Source organism: Alligator sinensis, unplaced genomic scaffold, assembly GCF_000455745.1.
Source record: "Alligator sinensis unplaced genomic scaffold, ASM45574v1 scaffold280_1, whole genome shotgun sequence".
NCBI classification, from domain to species: Eukaryota; Metazoa; Chordata; order Crocodylia; family Alligatoridae; genus Alligator; species Alligator sinensis.
Window position 1 is genome coordinate 2,288,424 of NW_005841835.1, and position 19,308 is coordinate 2,307,731.

The 19,308-nt window shown below is 41.3% G+C and overlaps 2 protein-coding genes across 8 annotated transcripts in view; one reads left to right on the forward strand and one right to left on the reverse strand.

Moving 5' to 3' along the window:
* FBXO33 (F-box protein 33) overlaps positions 1-7,359 on the forward strand; it is a gene marked incomplete at its 5' end in the record, with an annotated part of 24,043 nt that extends 16,684 nt beyond the window's left edge. The window contains 2 exons of the mRNA XM_025201769.1: positions 3,078-3,763; positions 5,349-7,359. Of these exons, the coding sequence (XP_025057554.1) occupies positions 3,078-3,763; positions 5,349-5,620 (958 nt within the window). The remainder of the gene's footprint in view (positions 1-3,077; positions 3,764-5,348) is intronic.
* A 2-nt stretch (positions 7,360-7,361) lies between these two features.
* Positions 7,362-19,308, reverse strand: part of MIA2 (MIA SH3 domain ER export factor 2) — an 83,195-nt gene continuing 71,248 nt past the window's right edge. For all 7 annotated transcript variants that reach the window (XM_014519238.2, XM_025201333.1, XM_025201338.1 and 4 more), the window contains 3 exons: positions 16,421-16,497; positions 15,093-15,333; positions 7,362-12,778 (listed from right to left, as the gene is read on the reverse strand). In XM_014519238.2, the coding sequence (XP_014374724.1) occupies positions 12,609-12,778; positions 15,093-15,333; positions 16,421-16,497 (488 nt within the window). In that variant the 3' untranslated portion in view covers positions 7,362-12,608. The remainder of the gene's footprint in view (positions 12,779-15,092; positions 15,334-16,420; positions 16,498-19,308) is intronic.

Consider the following 19,308-nt stretch of genomic DNA (forward strand, 5'->3'; position numbering starts at 1 on the left):
TAAAGGAGACAGGCCTGGAGTTAAGTAGCAGCCCATGCAAGAGGTCTAGGATGTGGTGGAAGCTGTGGCCATTTCCAAGCAGTGCTGTAGAGAGGGACTGAATAGGGCCTTTTTGAACAGGAAACAAGTGCGCTTATCTGAAAAACAGCAAGTCTAATTTAATCATTGTTTGGCAAATATAATGCAACTCCTCTTAAAACTCTGATATATGAAGTGTCCTGTACTGTATTTTTGAAGTGCACTTTGGAATTCTTTAGAGGAGCACATTTAGACTTGATAATCAAGTGCTAAATTATGAAAAGATGTATTAAAAGATAAATGATTGGAATTAATATTGAAATTCTTATAAAAATAACAGGTGGAGAGACATTCAGATGAATTGGTACCTTAGTTGCTAAACCTGTAGAATGTGGGCCATGGACAAGCCTTCATTTTTACCAGCAAGAATTTCTCTGAGGAGCTGGGTGGTGCCAGTAGCTTTGAAATCTCATGGGTCTGGAAACCAGAACACGGAGAGCCTCTCGGCCTTGTTCCTGGCCCTGCGAATGCTGCTCCTGCTGCCAAGCTGGTAGTCCTTGGTATGGGGTTAGAGAAGGAAAGCATGGAGAGGAACACCAGAACCAAGGCCTCAGCCCTTTGGATGCAACTTCAGATTACATCTCTTGGGCCTCCCTTTTATTAGGGCAAGATGTGGTTTATTAGGGCAAAATTTCAGGGCTAACAGGTGGCCTGCAGGCTGCATGTGGCCTACACACTCCCAGGACATCTGTCACTGCTCTGGCAGCCAGGTTCCCCAAGCTCCCCTGCCCTCCTCTGGCTAATACTCCCTGCCCTTGCTCCTGGGGTGGGGTGGCACAGTGGGAGGGGGCTGGAGTGCCCAAGCTGCATGCACTGTGGGGAAGGGAAACTGAGCTTCCTACAGAAAGTGCGTGCCTGGGAGGAGGGGACAGGTAGAAGGCTGTGTGTGTAGCGTGGTTGCTAGGCTGCCTGTAGTGGTGGAGAGCCTAGAGGAGGGCTGCCAGGGTGGCAGCCAGCTTTTGATGGGTTCAGTGTGTTGTTCTTGCCTTGTGGCTTGTGGCCTCTGGTTGACTGGAAGTTGGACAGCCCTGGCTTAACAGATAATCCTCAGCCTTTAAAATGAAGGAGTTTTGGCTCGGCATTAGATAGCTGTCTCTTATTTCAAGCTGCATAGGTTTTTGTGGACAGAAGGGTGTTACTGGTTTAAGTCTAGGGAACCGTATAGTCTCACTGCTGCCTACTGTGTTCTTGAGTCTTGATTGATCAGAACCCTGTTTTGGGTGAGGTATTCTTTAGTGGAGAACAGTACTAGGCATCGCTGAGCAGCTGTGGTAATGAAGTTGAATTGTGAGTTCAAAAGGAAAATTATTATTTACTATATGAGCATTGTTGCTTTAAGACTTGACAGTCTAAATTACTAGAGAAGTGCACTTAAATTTCTCCCCTCTTCTTCCCCCCTCCCCCGAGCTAGGCATATGCAGTAATATTATACGAACATACATGCATGTCAAGATAAATTAGGCTCAGTAGATAGTAATTTAGAAGAAAGGTTTAAAATGAGCTTAAAATAACAAATGTTTTTTAGGAATGGCTGTATAGAACATTACAAAATACAGCAGGTGTGCCATCTGAGCACACTTTAATATCTTTCTAAAGATATATGTGAGGAGCAAGGATTTCTCTGGGTGATACAGTTTGACCAATTGCATAGCTTGGATAGAGTTGGACAAGATTTCAAATGCAAGACATTCTTCTTCAGGTCTAAAGATACAAGCACACAGATAGTCACTTTTGACATTAAATGTATTCATGCAAACCTGGATTTTCTTACATAACTCTTTGCTTGAGTGGTCGTGAATCTATGCAGTGGACAGTGATATGTATATGTAATATTTGGTTATTGTTGCATTTAAAGTGCCTCAGGTTTTGCATGGTGTGTGTATTCCTTGATGTTTCAGGCAGCAATGTTAACCTGACTCAGCCTCTTTCCTGCCGATGCTAATCTCTTTCCTTTTGAATTAACAAGGGCTCAAGATTGTGCACACAGATCTACACATGTACATGTACTAAAACTTATAATGTAACTGCATGCTCAGAGAATACCTGTGAGGAGAAGCAGAGGTCTAAAAGCTATGGGCAATGATGATCAATTCATTTCTTTTTAGAGAGGTTGAGAGAGTTTGGTTGCATAGCTGGCATTGTTTGATTCAGGACAACTTATCCAAATCCATTTTTTTTTCAGACTTTAGTGCACTGTTTGAACCAGGTGTCTAACTTAAGCATTCCATTCATAAAAGCATGGTGACAGAGATGGGATAGGTGCCGATTGCTACTCTTCTGGGGTTAATATGAATCTGGTTTTTAAAGAGGATGTATAAGATGTTGATACCTGACATTTACAATATTGCCATATCCAAATCTTCCTCTCCAATGAAGCTTCTAGAATTATTGGCATTGTTGAAGGTGCAGATATTCCAATAGCCTTGCTATTGTATATACTTAAATATTAAGGAAAACAGGTTAATGAGCATGGTCAGGTAGTGCATTTCAAACTTGTACAAATCCAAATTTTTCTAAATATAGTTGAAAGCACTGATAAACTCTTAAGATGATGTGCTGTGCCTAGAAGGTTTGCTGTTTGAGGTGGGAGAGAACCTGCTGTTTTGGTATCCGAGTACAGGAAGCATTTTTAAGTGGTACAGTCTCATATTTGCAGAAACCTAGAATGACTGAATGGATTTTAAAAAATTGAAATCTGGAGAAGGCTAAAATATTGGAAACTTTAGTTCAAAGAGCAACACTTCCTGTAAGAGATATTCAAAATGATTGTTCACCCAAAGAAAGTTTGTAATTGCAAAACCACTTGAATTTAGGGCTGGTGCATCATTTTGGCCCCGTATCTGCAGGCAGTCCATCCTGCAGGCTTCTTACTGACTCTGTTAATGACATATATGGAATTGGACCTAAATGAAAGTAGTATCATTTTCTAGTAATACTATGCAACTGGTAAGACTGACTGACGTTTAACAGGATTGTTGTTGCTTATGTTTTGTTTGCAGAATACAGCAACTGTTTGAAGAAATATTAGGCAATAGCAGGCAACTGAAATGGCTGTCTTGTGGGTTTATGCTGCAAATAGCAACTCCCACGTCTCTGTCCTCTTTATCAAACCCCATTGCCAACACCATGGAACATCTGAGTTTACTGGACAACCACATCCCTGGAAATACCACTCTTATCACTGCAGTTGAATTGGAGCGCTTTGTGAATCTACGCTCGCTCGCCTTGGATTTCTGTGATTTTACAGCTGAAATGGCAAGAGTCTTGGCTGATAGCAACCATGTGCCTTTGCATCGACTGTCTCTTCTGGTCCACAATGTTTCCATAATGCACAAGTCCTTGGACAACATGCCAGAAGATGAGAATTGGAAGGCACTGACACGCAATAGCACTAATCTCCGGGTCTACATAATGGCATTTGATGTCAAGAGTGATGATATGCTAAGGATTCTTAAGCCTAGTATCCCATTAGAGCGGATTCACTTTGACAGCTACATCACTTGTGTTTCAGGGGCTGTTGTTGACCTCATATCCAGGCAGTACGACAAGTTCCTCACTCACTTTATACTAATGAATGATGTGATTGATATGTCTGGCTTCCCTGATCTTAGTGACAACCGGAACGAAGACCCTCTGGTTTTATTAGCATGGAGGTGCACAAGGCTCTCTCTCCTAGCAGTACATGGTAGGTAATTCTGTGGATAAACACAGTACATTTCTTTTTCCTTTTTATAATACTACTTAGCCTTTTCTAATCAAATTGTATTTATAAATGAATACTTATTACTGCCCCCAAATTCCTGCAGCATGTTGTAAAGCACAGCTTGTGTCATACAGATATTGAAAACATATTCTCATCTTCAAACATAGAAGCATAAATATCCTAATTTATGTTAATTCTTCCTAACAAATTGAATGCAACTAAACTTACTCGTTGTAAACAATTGTGACTATTTTCCTTTAAGATTTTACTAGGGTGTTTATGTAGATCAGGATGAGTTAAAGATTTATTGTTATCGAAGTATGTGGCATCTACAGTTGCATGGTCTAAAGGCTTATTTTGAAAGTGGGGAGGTACTTTCTTTGTTGTCTGAGTTATTTATTTGATTTATATGCTGCCCATGGCAACTCCAGCTCAGAGTAGATAGATCTACATTGTGTTTGAAAAACCTGATATTTGGAGGTATTTATTGCTTATCACACACAATTTCCTGATTGTAAATCTGTATGGACAACAGCAAAACTAGGCTCAGAAGAGATGTCACTAATCTTGTAAGGATCTACCAGCAGTTACCAGACTGAAGCATTAGTGAACAAAGACCAAGTCTCCATTAGCTTAATGTAACTGGGTTGTCTAGATGGTACGTCTGGCTGACTCCAGCTGAAAGCCATGCTGGCGAAAACTTGGGTATGAAAACAATATTATTCAAGAGCTTTGTCATCTTAGCTTCTGTTGTTTGTGGAGGTGATGTATACCTACACCAGTGGAAGACTTCCAGTTCAGCTATTCTGGCATAGCTACAGTGGCAGAGGCTGCATGGTACAGATGAGATGAAGGAACATTCCCCAACATTCAAGTGTAATGTGCGGGGTGGAGTAATGTAAAGTGTACTTGTGTGACTGGAATGGACCAAGATGTTTGTGCCTTGTTGAGTGCCATCAAGCACTATTCATATTGGTCTAGTCACTGGCTGTTGTTACAGCTAGCATCGAATTAATATGTGCAAAGGTCTGAAGAGAAATTAACTGGATAGTCGTCACCTTCATTGAACAGGTTTGTCTCCTCCAGGTCATGTTAAATTAATGTTAAGGGTTTCCTAAAATTGCTAATGTGTAACTCATGGTATAACATGACTGCATGTGCTTTATGAAGACCAGTCAGTCTAGTCTACTGCGCTAGAGTTACGGTTACTTTGGGTAGAGATGGTAAGCTTTATTTGAGCATAGCACAACTCTTGGAATTCCGTCATTTTCTTAGGTGATAACTGGCCAAGCAGACATTTGTGAATGCCCTTGACTGAAAAATGCTTTCATTCAGGCTTCCATGGGAAGCTCCAGGAGTGGTATGTGAAAGGGTCAAACTCTCATTCCCTCTCTTTCATCAGGCATCTTCTAGTTCAGCCTCAAATCTCTTCTCCCCTTTCCAATAAGATACTGTACGAAACACCCCATCAACATCGTTGAAGAGTAAACCACAAAGCTAAATTCTACATCTTGGAAAGGGGTCCTGCAGGAAATAACTATTTTTTCTCTCTCTCTCCTTTTAAAAGGTTACACTGTGTGGGCTCATAACCTCATTGCAATCGCTCGTCTTCGTGGCTCTGATTTGAAAGTTTTAGAAGTCACGGAAGAAAGCATTGACTTCGACCAAGGTGAACTAGCTGATCAGGACGTGGATCCAGTACATAACCTCATTGAGCAGGTATCCCTTGGATTGGGTCGACCTTGGCATGCAGTCATGGACATAGAATTACTCAGTGTCTTCACTGAGCCAACTCGTCATTTTTATAGAGAGATGCAAAGCTTCAGTGAAGGCATTTAGCTCTTTTTTTTTTATTTACAGTTCCTGTGGTTACATATGCAAGTAGGGTCCTATTATGTTTTTCAGTAGTGTGAATTAACCCCTTTTGTGCTGTGTTTAATCAGTATTAGCTATATAGAATTATATATGTGTATTCTACTTCTTGATCAAAGAACGTAGTCGGGTATTGGTTTAGAAGCTGAAAGTGGCAATGTTTAGGGCTTTCACGGTTAATGGACTTGTCGACCAAACCTTAGAGATACAGCCGAAAGTTGTCTGAGGTTGCCGGCTAACTTTTTTATTTTCCCTTTCTCTTTTTGACTAAACTCTGCATCTTGAATTATTTTACTCTTAGGTCAGAGTTCTGTGCTCAGGAGCAAATTCTTCTTAATGTCCATATCCATAGCCTGGTGGATTTTTTGTGTAATTGTTGTCGCATAAGCTGGTAGCATGCTACTTCATGGGCTTAAGAAAAAAACAGGAAAAGAAGACTTCCCAATGCCAGTTCATGGTAGACTTTCACTTTCATTTCACATGCGGTTTTTGAAGCATGAATTACTCCCACTCCCTTTTTCTCAGATATTACGCAGTAGCCTACAGCACTGTGTAGCTTTTCATAAACACCTGAATTTGTAGACTCAGGCTATAAATTGTAGGATTTCTGATCCTTTGTAAACTCATTGTAGGTTATTCTCATGGTCTGTCAGCTTCTCCATACAAGTTAGCTTTGGGCCCAGATTTCAACAGAAAATGAACATATGCTCCATTGGGGTAAAAACCATAGCAATGAAGACACATTTCAATGTACATGCTTGCAAACAAACATTAGTCGTGAAATCCCTAGCAACTAAGTCACTGGATTTTCTCTGTCAGCGCCTGTGTCAGCTGCCAAAGAATAGATTAAAAACGAAGAAGTGCCCACATGCTGGCAGGGGCAGGTCAACTCTTGGCCAGCCAGATACTGCTAGATTGTAATATATAAGGTCGAATTTCGACCTGTGGTACACAGCTGTGCTGTGGCTCAGTCAGCAACCTCAGAACTCTTAAACAAACATGCACCTGTTTCACTGTGAATAGTGAATGTAAAGGAAGGAAAGGAAAGCAAATACAAAGCTTGTTCTATCACAGGTATGAGCTGCTATGATGCATGAAGAACATTCCATGAAGTATGTTTTAAAATCTTGTTATATCTGAGAGGCTTTAAAAGCCGATTAACTGTTTCAGGGCAACCGCGGTACAGACGTGGTCTCTGTGAGACTTCCACCTGACCCCAGTTTTAAGTGGTACGAATGTTGTGCATTTAATGTTAAAGGACAGTCTGCAATAATAAAGTAAGTGGCCAACGTGGGTGCCCAGCAGTGCTGAGACCTGGCTGCTCTATTGTAAGCTTTGGAAAACACAATTTATGCAACAGATGTCCAGATATGATTCTATTTATGGAAAAAGTTTATATGTGTTTTACAAATGGTTTTACCATCTTATATTAAAATGACCTTTTGACAGGTGTGCGCTGTTTTGTCTCCAGTGAGCACATACCATGCGGATTTTATATGTACATCAGTAGAGTGAATCCACTGGCACAGTGTGTGTATATGCCAGATGTGGTGAGATTTTATCTTATAAATGTGATCAGATTAAAAAAAAAAAACTCCTGACAGAAAGTGTAAGGAAACCAGCTGAATGCTTGAATTGATGACTGATGTTGTATGGTTTATGTTAAATGTATATTCTTTTAATCAACGAATAAAGCATTAAAAATTGATCATTGTAAAATATTTTATTGTATCAGCATGAGGATTTTTTAGTATTGAATAAACTGCAGCAATCGTTCATAAACTGTAAAATTGTTAGTATCCATTGTATTTAGGTGCAACAAAGCTTAAAGTCGAAGTCATATGGTATTCTTCTCCCTTCGCCCTCCCCCTTTCACTGACACTTATCTGCATTTTAGAAGAATGAAGTGCTCAGCAAAAGATTAGGCCAGCTAGCACAAACCTGGTATTACATGTTTGAGATGACTTATTAGACTGATGCAGTAAATTATAGACTGTAGAATATAGGAGACCGATTTTGAGAAATTCCTACACCAGTTGCAACTGCTTAAATTAAAATCTAATATGCTCTAGAAAAATGTGTAGTAGTCTCTTCAGTGTCCCACTATTAAATAGATTCTGAATATCCGCAATGCTTCAGTTTGACATTTATCTATTTTAATAAAACCCTTCATTTAAATATTCTGGATGGAAACTGCAGATGGTTGGTAAACTGACAGCTTCCCCACCATGCCAGTGGCTGGTTGTGCCACAACTGGCAGCATGGCTGGAAGTGGGGAGAGTGAGAGCATGCATGTGCGCCAAATATTGGTTATGATTATTCAGGATGTTTACTGTTATGGTTTCTCCTGAATTTCTTTGCCAAGTCTACAAACTAATAACAACCTCCCTCCAAAAAGGAAAGTTGCTCTTGCTGATGATAGTGACAGGACTGTATAGTTTTTGTTTTGTTAAAGGCAACAGGAGCAAGTGTCACTAGGACTTTGTCTCTGGGCACTAGGACTTGGGGATTCCAGTTCTTAGTTTACACTATAGCTGGTTTAGCAGCTGCCTGGGACTAGGGATGCTACAATTCTTGGAAGGCCTAATAATGCTAAGAGGTAATTTAAGGTGTCTAGCCATCTGGGTTGAAGCCAAGCTCATGAAACTTTAGTAATAATGCTGTCACTTTAAAACATAACATTGATTGTCCAGGACTAGAGGCAGTTCCAGCTGTCTGATGGTTGGTTAATATTAACAACATGGTATTTAATGTTAACTAGCTATTCATCCTCTTTCTCTACAAGAATACTAGAGTGATATTCAGTATCAGACACATTCTTTTATAGTGGTATACCTGGTTTCAGTTGCCTAAGTTGTTTTTTAAACTGATTTCCACATCATGAGGGTGAGACTGGAGTAGCTGAATACTTTCTCAACTCCACTTAAAGATGCATGTCCTTTCACACACATGGCTTAAATATTTGATCTTAAAGTAACTTTAGAACAAAGTGATCTAAATGGATATCTGATATAGTGTGTAAAGAAGCTTTGCAACTTGTACATGTTCAGAGTTGAACAGGATATTTGCTAGACAACAGAAGCTGATGAACCACTAGCTCAAACTGCTGTAGCAGATGCTTGACTTGACAAACTTTTTCCAGTTGACAGAAGACACTATGTAGGAATAACTGCATTATATAAATATGTCATTGTTTGAGAAATCAGCGTTTAGCTATTCTACTTTCCTTGGGATATGGACAAATAGTTACCCACTTATAAAGTTAGGACTTAAGCATATCAAACTATTCTGTTATAGGTGTTTTGGTCTGACCCCCTCTGTGGTAACTGGAAGTTACCAAAATTGCATTGAGATAAACTACCCTAGTTTAGCTTTCACTTACTGTGGAATAGAGCTGATGATGTATGGGGTGGGTAGTACCTGCCTTTTTAATTGGTGCGGCTGATTTTTTTTTTTTGACTGCAATTTTTAATGAATAATATTAAAAGAATATATGAGGCTGTAGTTTTAAGACACTAACTTAGAAAACTGTACTACATACAGTTTAGATTAAAACTTACAAGTTAATCTGTCAATGGCAGGTTTTTAAATTGCTACTTGTAAATTGAATCTGAATGTTATAAAATTGTTGGCAACAGTCCCTTGTCCTCTACACATTTAAAGCTAAAGTTATGTACTTGCTTAATCTTGTGTGCAAAATTTGGCAGCATCAAAGCTAGCACTAAATTGCATCTTATAGCAAGGTGCTGTCACTTTTTAAACCACAGGACTTCACTATTAATGTGAAACACTGAAAAATTACGAGTTACCCTCCTATTGGTATAAGAGCAACATTTTTTGTGGTATCTTTTATACGGTTGCTCCAAGAGTCAAATGAGTTGTTGAACAAGTGTTTGGACATCACATTCCCTTCCTCAAGTCTAAGATGCAGATGTGGGCTGAATTAAATAGCAGACAACTCTGTAAATGCAAACCAGCACTTGCATTAGCCACTGCCATGAGCTGCTCATCCCCTGCATTGTTTTCCTCCTGTTCCAATCCAATCCCATCCCTGCTCTGTGCCCCCTTTCACTTAGTGGACATCACTGAAAGCCACTGCAAATACTAAATACTAATAGGAAGCAGTCTATTCAGTGGTAAGGGCAAAGAGTAGGAGACTTTAAAGTGACCACATGCCCTCCCTCCCCTATAAACTATTTAACACCCCCTCCCCACAACGAGCAATCCAAGTGCTTTGTCTGCCATGGATTTCTGATCCCTGCTCTAGACGGTTTTTTGCATAAATGAGAAGCATGAAAGTTCTTAAGCTCTGTTTTTCTACTTCAAAAAAAAAAAAAGGCAAAATACTTATTTTCCTGGACATGGTGGCAGGCACTGCAAGGGGGAGGGGAACTCCTTTAACCAGATGATATATTGACCGCAGCTTCAGTTGAGCCTTCCCCTGACAACGTTAATGTTTTGGGCAGTTTGTAACTGCTCTTCCTGCTTCTCATGCACTTGCCATTAGTGTCTGGAATCTGAATGCTGCTGGTGGAAACTAAAGCAAATGGCATGAAAAGCAGGACTTGTTCAGCTAATTCAAGCAATCAAGTAGCTCAAGTTTTAATATTTAGAAAAGAAGTGCTTCCTTCCCAACTTGGCCTGTAGGTTCTTACCCACTCCTATTCAGAAGCAAGAACAAAACAACTACTAATTTTGTCTCAAATCATATCATAATTGTGACAAGATGGACATCCCAATTTGTGTTTCTGCAGTAAAATAAACCAATAAAAATTCTACCCTGGCTCATTGTAGCTACAGGCTTCATCCTACTGGTTTCTTTTGTGTATGTTTTATTTGCGAAATGCTACACAAGATACGGCTTTCTGTAAACTGAATGCTATAGATGGATGTAGGTGCCAGCTTTGGCCATTTTCAAGGGGACTAGGTGAAGCTACAGAAACATGGCTAAAAGCAGAAGGCCCCCAAGCTGGTTTCTGAGCAACTGCAGAGTGAATCCCTTTACAGACATTACAATCGGGAATAAGATCATTATAAAACAGATAATTCAAATATAGTATATTGCAGTTTTAGCTTCAAGATATTATTCGCAATGATCACTCTGCAACCAAATGTCTTAGATGTAGTTTTATTATAGTAGATAGTTGTGTTGTCTTAAATAAGCATGGGCAGTGAAGACCATCAACTATGGTGAAAAAAAAGTTGCAACTTTCCATGGCACCAGTCTACATGCCACCCTCCTCTGCACAGTCTCCCCAGCCAGAATTACTAAGAATTGCTATTGTGCTCTTACAGGTAGTCCAATAAACATTAGGATAAGGGTTTATTATTTGTGTTTTGGGCTGGGCTGTAAGCAATAACAAAATGGGGCTGTAGCCTTGGCCCTTGCCTCTTATCAGTAGCCAAGTATATCAGTTTACCTGTGACTCAGGTAGTAAAGTTCAGTCAATTTTGACTAAACTCCCACATCTACCACATGTTTTGCTTCTAGCCCAAGTCAGTTATGTTCCTTGAGTCTTAGCCAGGAGCACAGAATCATGTTCCTCCTAAGCTTTCATTTACAAGACTTTGGACTTCTGTTACACAGAAAGGCCTGAAAATAAGACACTTGCGTACAGTTCATCTTATCTTGTTTGATATTTCTGCTAATCTTCACACAACACTCCCCCAATTGCTGATTATAGCTCCTTTGTATGCCACAAGCCCCAGCCCCAAATACAAACCCTCAGTCTTCACTGCTGCCACCACCCCCTAGTGTATTTAGATTTTGTCACCACAAAAAATCTTTGATAATTTTCAGAATGTCATGTGGGACAATCTAAGATGAATTAAGATCAGTGCAATTCTATTTCATTGATATTTATTTGATTTAATCATAAACCCTTCACTTTACAAACACAAGCAAAGCTGCCACAGAATTCCAGTTCAAGCTGCCTGTTAGATGGGGCCTCATCTTCACGTTTGTAACGCTGCTTCTTAAGACACCCATGTGAACCTCATTGTTGCCTTTCTGCTCTACGTACACTGTCAAAGATCACGCGTAATACAAGAGGAAATTAACGCATTCTGATATGGCACTGTAAGCAACCCATTCAGATGTTTCCAGATTTGAAAATTATGATAGATACCACCTTTCAGAGCAACCCCAGTAACCAGGATGGGGAGATAAATGGATTAAGCTTGAAGCAGAGAACAGGGTAAGTCTCTCTTTTCCACTATCCAATCAGTTCATTCTTCCTCTCGACTACTTGTTTTATTTCTTCCCTTAACGGAAAAAAATCAGATTCTGTACCTGATTATAGTTAAGTTAAAGAATATTTCTACTTGTCTTTGGCTAGTGTTGTACTGTAAACTAAAAAATAAATAATCTGAACTAAATAGCTTTCAGCGACATACATTAAGATACAATCACAAACATTAACACTTCACTGGTTGTAAATTCCAACTGGATCAATGTTCTGGAGATGGCAGAGAAAGACAACACTACACATGGAAATTTTGCTTCATGCTTTCAGACAAGTTAAAATAAACATTTAAATGAAGAAAATGACTAAGTTATTTTCACATTTGCCTTCTTCCTGCAATAAGTACCACTTCTGGCATGCAAAGATTGCCTGTGCAGCTAAACTTGGACAGAGAGTAGGTAGACTGTAAGTGTTACTCTATTTGATTACAATTTTACATCCTCTGAACAGGTTACTCAAATTAAAAACAATATTTAATTTAAAAATGACTACTGTACAACAGAAATCATTTATTCACAGTATTCATAGTTAATTCATCCTTATTTACAAAATACTATCCTGAGAATTATTCTATCAAGCTTAGATTTGCACAAAGTATTTCATTTATAATTCCTTAATGTAACACAAGTTACTTAACTGAAATTGAGAAGAAAAAATTTAAAATGTACAGGAACAGTACAGCAAAGGGAATTTCTGAGACACAAACGCTGTCAAGTTTCTTGTTGTGGTTCTGGATGTTCTGTAGCTGGTGCATTTAATTGATGAGTTAAGCCAGAAGTCAGCTCATTTCTATTTTCAAGTGGAAGAGATGGAGGTGAAAAAAATCCGGCTCTCTGTGGTGGGTATTGAGAAAAAGGCCTTGGTAGAAATGGACTTCTCACTGTTTAAAGATTTATGAAGTGCTGTTTAGCTAGTAACATTGTCTTCAACACAGGAAAAATACACCCAGCAGACCTAATAGTGGTGGAGATCCTTTACCCTATCCCAATCAGCAATTCTTAGCAGTGACACTACTTTAGACACAGGCTACTATTAAGCTGTAACAAAGACACCACCAGAAAAATTTAGGCTTGCACTAGTTGTTAAATTTCTGATTGCTACCTCTCAGGTTTCTAGGGGGAGGGGAGAACAAAAACAGTGAAACCACTCAATGGTAGCCTGTTAAAGCTGTTGACATGTTAAATTAAAAGGCATGATAGGATCTGCTGCACAATCCCAACAATCGTGCCTCCTACTATGCCACACATGCGGGGCAGGAAGTGCGATTTTGGGATCAGATCCCAATCGTGCCATACTGCTTGTGTAGGAGGAGTCCAGAATTGGGAAGACAGGTTCCTCTGCATTGGCAAGTACCAAGCTCAGCTCCCCTGCACTCCCACAGCATGAGCCCTTGTCACAGCCAAGGGCTCTAATGTGCTCCTGAGGCTGGGAGCCCTGATCAAGGGAAAGGGGCATAGAGGGGGCAGATCAAGGCCTCCGTGGCTGGGGCAGGGGCTGCCCAGGCAGGGCGGAGCACAGCAGGGCAGCAGACAGAGCCATGGGCAGCTCATCGGGGGGGGGGGGGGGGGGGGGGGCAGCTTTCACTGCTGCACGCACCCCCAGGAGAGACATGGGGGACATGTGCTCCCCAGATTTGTGCACAGGGCAGGCTGCCTGTGTGGACCAGGGGCCACCGGCTGTACAAGCCTCTTCCCGGGGGGGGAACGACAACACACGGACAAGGCCAGGGGCTGTAACAAATTTTGAGGGGGGCATCCCCCATAGCCACCCTCCCAGTGCTGCCACCGCCTGCCCAGCCCCTTCCTGCTGGAAAGAGGCCAGCAAAGTCCCTTCTTCCTGAGCCTGTAGTAAGCAGCTCACCCTCACCCTGTGCACAAATCCAGGGGTGCGTGCAGCAGTGGGAGCCCCTCATCCCTGGACAAGCCACCCAAAGCTCCATCCCACGCCCCGCCCTACTCCAGCCCCACTCCCTCCCACACCGCAGTGGCCTCTGCACCCCCCCCATGCCCGTTCACACCCCACCCCCAACAGACTTGCTGGCCAGATGCTGGTCTCCAATTTGCCAGGCTGCATATCGGCAGTTGGATCAGTATCAGCCAATATGGCTGGTTAATAATTGGCCATCGGTATTGGCCAAAAAAATCTTTATTGGTGCACCCCTACTTAAAAGACTTAACCAGTTAATCACATCTTAAGTGTAGCATGCATCAGGGGCCTAAGTATTTCAATGAAGGAAGGCTAATGTAACTGTGCATACACCACCGTCATCTCAAAGTAGCATGTGCTTGAGAGCCAACACCTCCAGTGGTAGAGGTTTGTGATCCTGAAATAAACACTGAGATTTTACCCACTGGGGCTCTTTGTGAGGTATAAGTGATGATGTCTGCTTGCAAACATTAATGTGTTATCGTATACGACTTCAGCATTTTATATGAAAAGATCCATACAAGACCTTTTATAAAACAGATTAAATGGGTGTTTAACCATGTTCACTGATGGACATTAATTAAAACGTAACTTAAAACCTAAGCCAACAAGCCCTTGGAGTCTTATGAAATATCTCACTTGTCATATGTGATAAGTGAATCCTCCTCTTCTCATTAGAAGTTACACTGCACTAATCTTTGGTACTATTCTCTTGTCCCTCTGACCTAGCCACATTGAAAGGTCTGCCCAACATCTGACAGTTTTAAGTTGCACCAGTACATTTGATACTGGTGACCCTAGGGTTGTATTGCCTCTTATGAAACCTGGCTTGAAATAAATGGAATCACTTGGGCATCCAGAGATGGCATCTTGAGCACAGACGTTTCTGTCATAAGAGCTGGTTGTGCCAGTTCTACAGCTGTTGGGGTGCAGGACTCCACTACAGAATGTGGCCTGTTCTCATAACAGATTGACAAAGAACAAGCAATTTTACAATTACACATGCATTGTGCAAATGCAGTGGGATGTGCTTAGGATGAAGCTTTGACCTTGATAGTATTTTCTATCAAACACCAGGTATTGTAACTCAGCCCCTTCACGCTATTTTGATTTTTTAAGAGGAACAGGTGTATTCAGACAAGCAAGATCATACTGAAGGAGGACTGAAATTACTCCATCACATCTCAGAAAAAATTATACAAAGGTAGGACAGTAATTTTAGTGATCTTAAAAATTAGCTGAAAATAACTACTAACAAAGTGACATACTTGCCAATGGAGGCCGAGGTAGACCAGCAAAATCCCTCATTGGAAAATATTCACGTGGTCCATACATGCCACCAGGAGGTGGAGGAGGAGGGGGGAAGGGAGGTCCTCGTCTTATAAAAGGCCCTCTAGGATCCACTGGTATCAGAGGAGCTCTGATTTGAGGGATGGGTGGGGCAGCAAACCCTGATCCAGCTGCTTCACTTTCAGATGCAAGCGACTGATTAGACACATTTAGTAAATTCTACAGAAAACAGAAACTGGTAAATTAGTTTTGTGAAAGAACAAAAAGTCCTCTGTACATTGAGGTCCACACTCACAAGGGGGAGATCCAAGTACACATCATGACTGAGTTAGGCGCTCCAGATTCTATACCTGGCTCTGCTAAGGAGGAAAACAGTCAAAGAAATAAAAGCAGGAACTATCCAAACACATCAAGTCACCTTGCTCACTGCCCATGTACATTGTATCCCTTTTCCCGAATCCTTTGGGTTGAGTTTTTCAGGGGGTAAATTTAATAGAGACAGAGAATGTCTTGGCTTACTTATTTCAATACAGGCAGTCCTTGACTTACGTTTCACACTTACAATGTTTATAAATTGACACCCTGTTTCAACTTTGATGTCAGTTTCAATTTTACAACACTTGATCCAACGCCATGCCACACCAGCGAACAAGTTTGCTGTGTTGCCCATCTCCCTGGAGAACATCTGTCCAAACTTCCTTGGACACTTTCTTTAAGAAACCAGACAAGACTGCAGCCAAGACTCCTGAGAAGACTAAAGCCAAGAACCCTTCAAAGAGTCCAACTAGGAGCCCTTCAAAAAGTCCAGCAAAGTCACCTCAAAGAAACCCTTCCAAATCAATATGATTGCTATTTAAAATATACATACATTAATGTAGCTATGTTACTCATCTATAATTGACCGAGTACAAAATTCTAGGTTATTTTTGGTGAAAATAGGGTATCAAGCCTTGGTTGAGGAACCAACCAATCCCCCATTTATAACACTATTTCCTATGGGAAAATCAGTTCCAAGTTACGTTTCAGCTTAAGACGCAGTTTTCAGGAGCCAATTGTGTTGCAAGTCCGAGGACTGCCTGTACATATGTTGTGGACACTATCAGTCTATACACAACAGCTTACTAAAACAGCCAGACTTTGGAAAACACAACATTAACTACAAATTACAACAGCTCATCAAACTGTACATACACAGAAAAACTTACCTTAAAATATGTTAAAGAACAAACGTGCTTAGAAATCTCTTCTCGCAAGGAAAGGGATCAGTGAAAATAAGTTTTCTAAATCTTTTTGATCTGCTACTTACACTCAGGTTGGGATGATCTTTTGTTCCATTTCCACTTGACTCCATTCTTGAACTGTTTTCAGAAGATGCCTGCCCATCTGTACAGCAAATGAACAAGTAAATCAGCACTGGGTTTTTCTGCTATATTTTTGCTGCATGAGAGAAAAAAAAACCTTACTGCAAATACATTTTTAAAAAATAGGAAATTGTCTAATGATGTACACCACTGTATCTGACATCTTGTCTGGTAACTGGTCTGGTCTATGTTTCATGAAGCTGCCATAAATCATTACAGATAACACAAATAATGGATGGAATTCCTTCTCCAGAATGGTTATGACCCCTGCTGCACTTTAAATTCTGTATGGCCAAGCAAGTCTTTACTCTCCTGATCAGTGGTTGTCAACTGGGGGTACGTGTACCCCTAGGGGCACTTAAAAAGGTAATGGGGGGCTCCCGCTGCTGCATGTACCCTGGCAGAGGCCTGGGGAGCATGTCTGTTCCCCCAAATCTCTGTGTGGGGCTGAGGCGGCTGCCACTGTATTCTGGGCTTTGTGCACCGCTGCAGCAGCTCTGGGAGCAGTGCGACACCATGTGCCTGCTGTCACCAGGTTGTGCTGTGCCCCCTGCCCGCCTGGCAGTGGGACACATGTGGCGTCACACCACTCCTAGGGCAGCTGCAGTGGCATGCAAAGCGCAGTGTGCAGTGGCAGCCACCTCCATCCCACACACTGATCAGGAGGGCACATGCCCCCTGGACCTCCCCCAGGGACCGTGCAGTGGCGAGAGCTGCCCCCACAACCCTGGACAAACTGCCCAGGCTCCGATTGTCCCATGACCTGCCCAGCCAGGGCCCCATTCACCCCAGCCGCTGCCCCTGTCTGAGCTCCACTCCCTCCCTCACCATAGGGGCCTTGATCTGCACCCCCATGGCCCTTTCCCTTCCCCAACAGATTTACCTGCTGGGGTATGGGGGGGTGCGCATGCATGTGCTCAACCCCCCTCCCCCCATAATTTTAATATAAAGGAGTACATGAGCTGAAACTGAGACAGAAGGGGTACACTTGTTAAAAAAGGTTGAAAACCTCTGCTCCTGATTTTGCTGTTTCTGTTCCTATCTTCCTAGGAACACATTTAGTACAGACCATCTAACCCACTAAGCTTTGCTGTGGTCTGTCCTACTTCAGGGTGAAGACCTCCTTCAAAGATGGCTGCTGTAACAGACATGGCTGTCAACAATTTCAGAAACAACCACAGAGACAGACAGTGTCCCTCTTTTGGATCAAATCCTGGGTCAGGGTTAAGGAAGAGTAGTACAACTTTCCCCATACTCTCTTCGTGTTACTTGTACTGTATCTGTTTTTCAAATGCAGAGATACATTTGATCTCCAGTCTGAAACTGGCACTCTCTCTAAGAAGCAAAGTCCTCTTAGAGGAAAGAGAGGAGAGGGATTTCAAAGAAAACCAGTACAATGTGCAGGGCCTGGACATTACTCCCCCTTTCCAAGAAGAAAGAGAGAAGAGAGATACTTGACCTTACTGCATATGCAAATGCCACTGAAACGAAATGAAACAGCTAAGCCAGAACAATAACTTGACATAGGAAATGTAAATAAATGTAATTTTTTTATTTGGTCCGTCCCATTTGTGGATTTTGAAATGTTAATGTTAGAGACAACATAATCAAGATCTCCAAGATAAATCTACCCAAAAAGACTTGCCTATCTTTACTGAAGGCATACATAACTATATAAATGATTTAAAGTGTTGATTACTGTTAATATCACATAGTATAGAGAATATTAGTTTCCTGCAACTTTACAGCATAGGCGGCACTGGTAGTCTGCCCAACAACTATTTTAAATTGCTTGAAACTTTGTCAAACTTCCACCACTCAGACAGAAGCTGAGGTAGGGAGAGACAGAGACAGTTTTATAACCACCACAAACACTTCCCTTTCAAGCATGAAACAGAATCCAGAATTCTTCAATCCCAACATTTCTCTGATGTTAGAAAGTACTTCTGACACCTACTAGCAAAGTGCATCTCATAGATCTAGAGGCTGGTCAACAAAAGAAAGCAGCAGCCTGCTACTACAGCCACCAAGTTACTCAACTCAAGTGGTACAGGTTTGTGTCACAGATCTAGAAGTTGTGATCTTGGTGATGATCTACAGGGCCATTCTCCTAATACGGTCTAGATTTTTTCCAGTTTTTTTAAAACTGAAAGCCTAGGACGTCACATCATAACTATATTAAATGAATGTTAACACTGAAAAATCATGAACTCAGGAATTAGGAAGCATGTAAATTAAGATTGCCTTAACTTCTTAAGAATGCAGCTCCTTGTATTGTAATGAATTTTTACAGCTGAATTACTTGCTCATGTGCTATTTCTTCCTCCTGCAGGACCCTTCCCTCAGTACACACAGAATGATTTACAGATGTATGGCGATGATGCCACTGTACATAGGACCCTCTCCTTCATCTGTTGCAAGAAGCTGGAAAGTGTCTACTGCAAGACGGCAGGGCCTGAAGAAAATGTTTTGTTGAAACAGCTAAACACAACCATGCTTCTCCCACAGAGTTCTTGTATCTTACTGGGCAAATTACTCAAGCCAAAACTTTCACAAGTGGTCCTTAAATGTTCCTCATTTCCTGGACAACCAATTTGAAACTTCTGGGACCTGATCTATACAGGGGTAACAAGCACTCATGGCTGTGACTGAAGTCAAGAGAAGCTGTGCTTTAAATCTGGTTTCTTTTTATGATCAGGTCACAAAACACTTAGATGCAGTAGAGGTGGATGTTGTTTACTTGGATTTTAGGAAGGCCTTTGATATGGTATCTCATCCCACTCTCATAAATAAATTAAGAGGCTGTGACTTAGATGATTAAACAGCCCAGCGG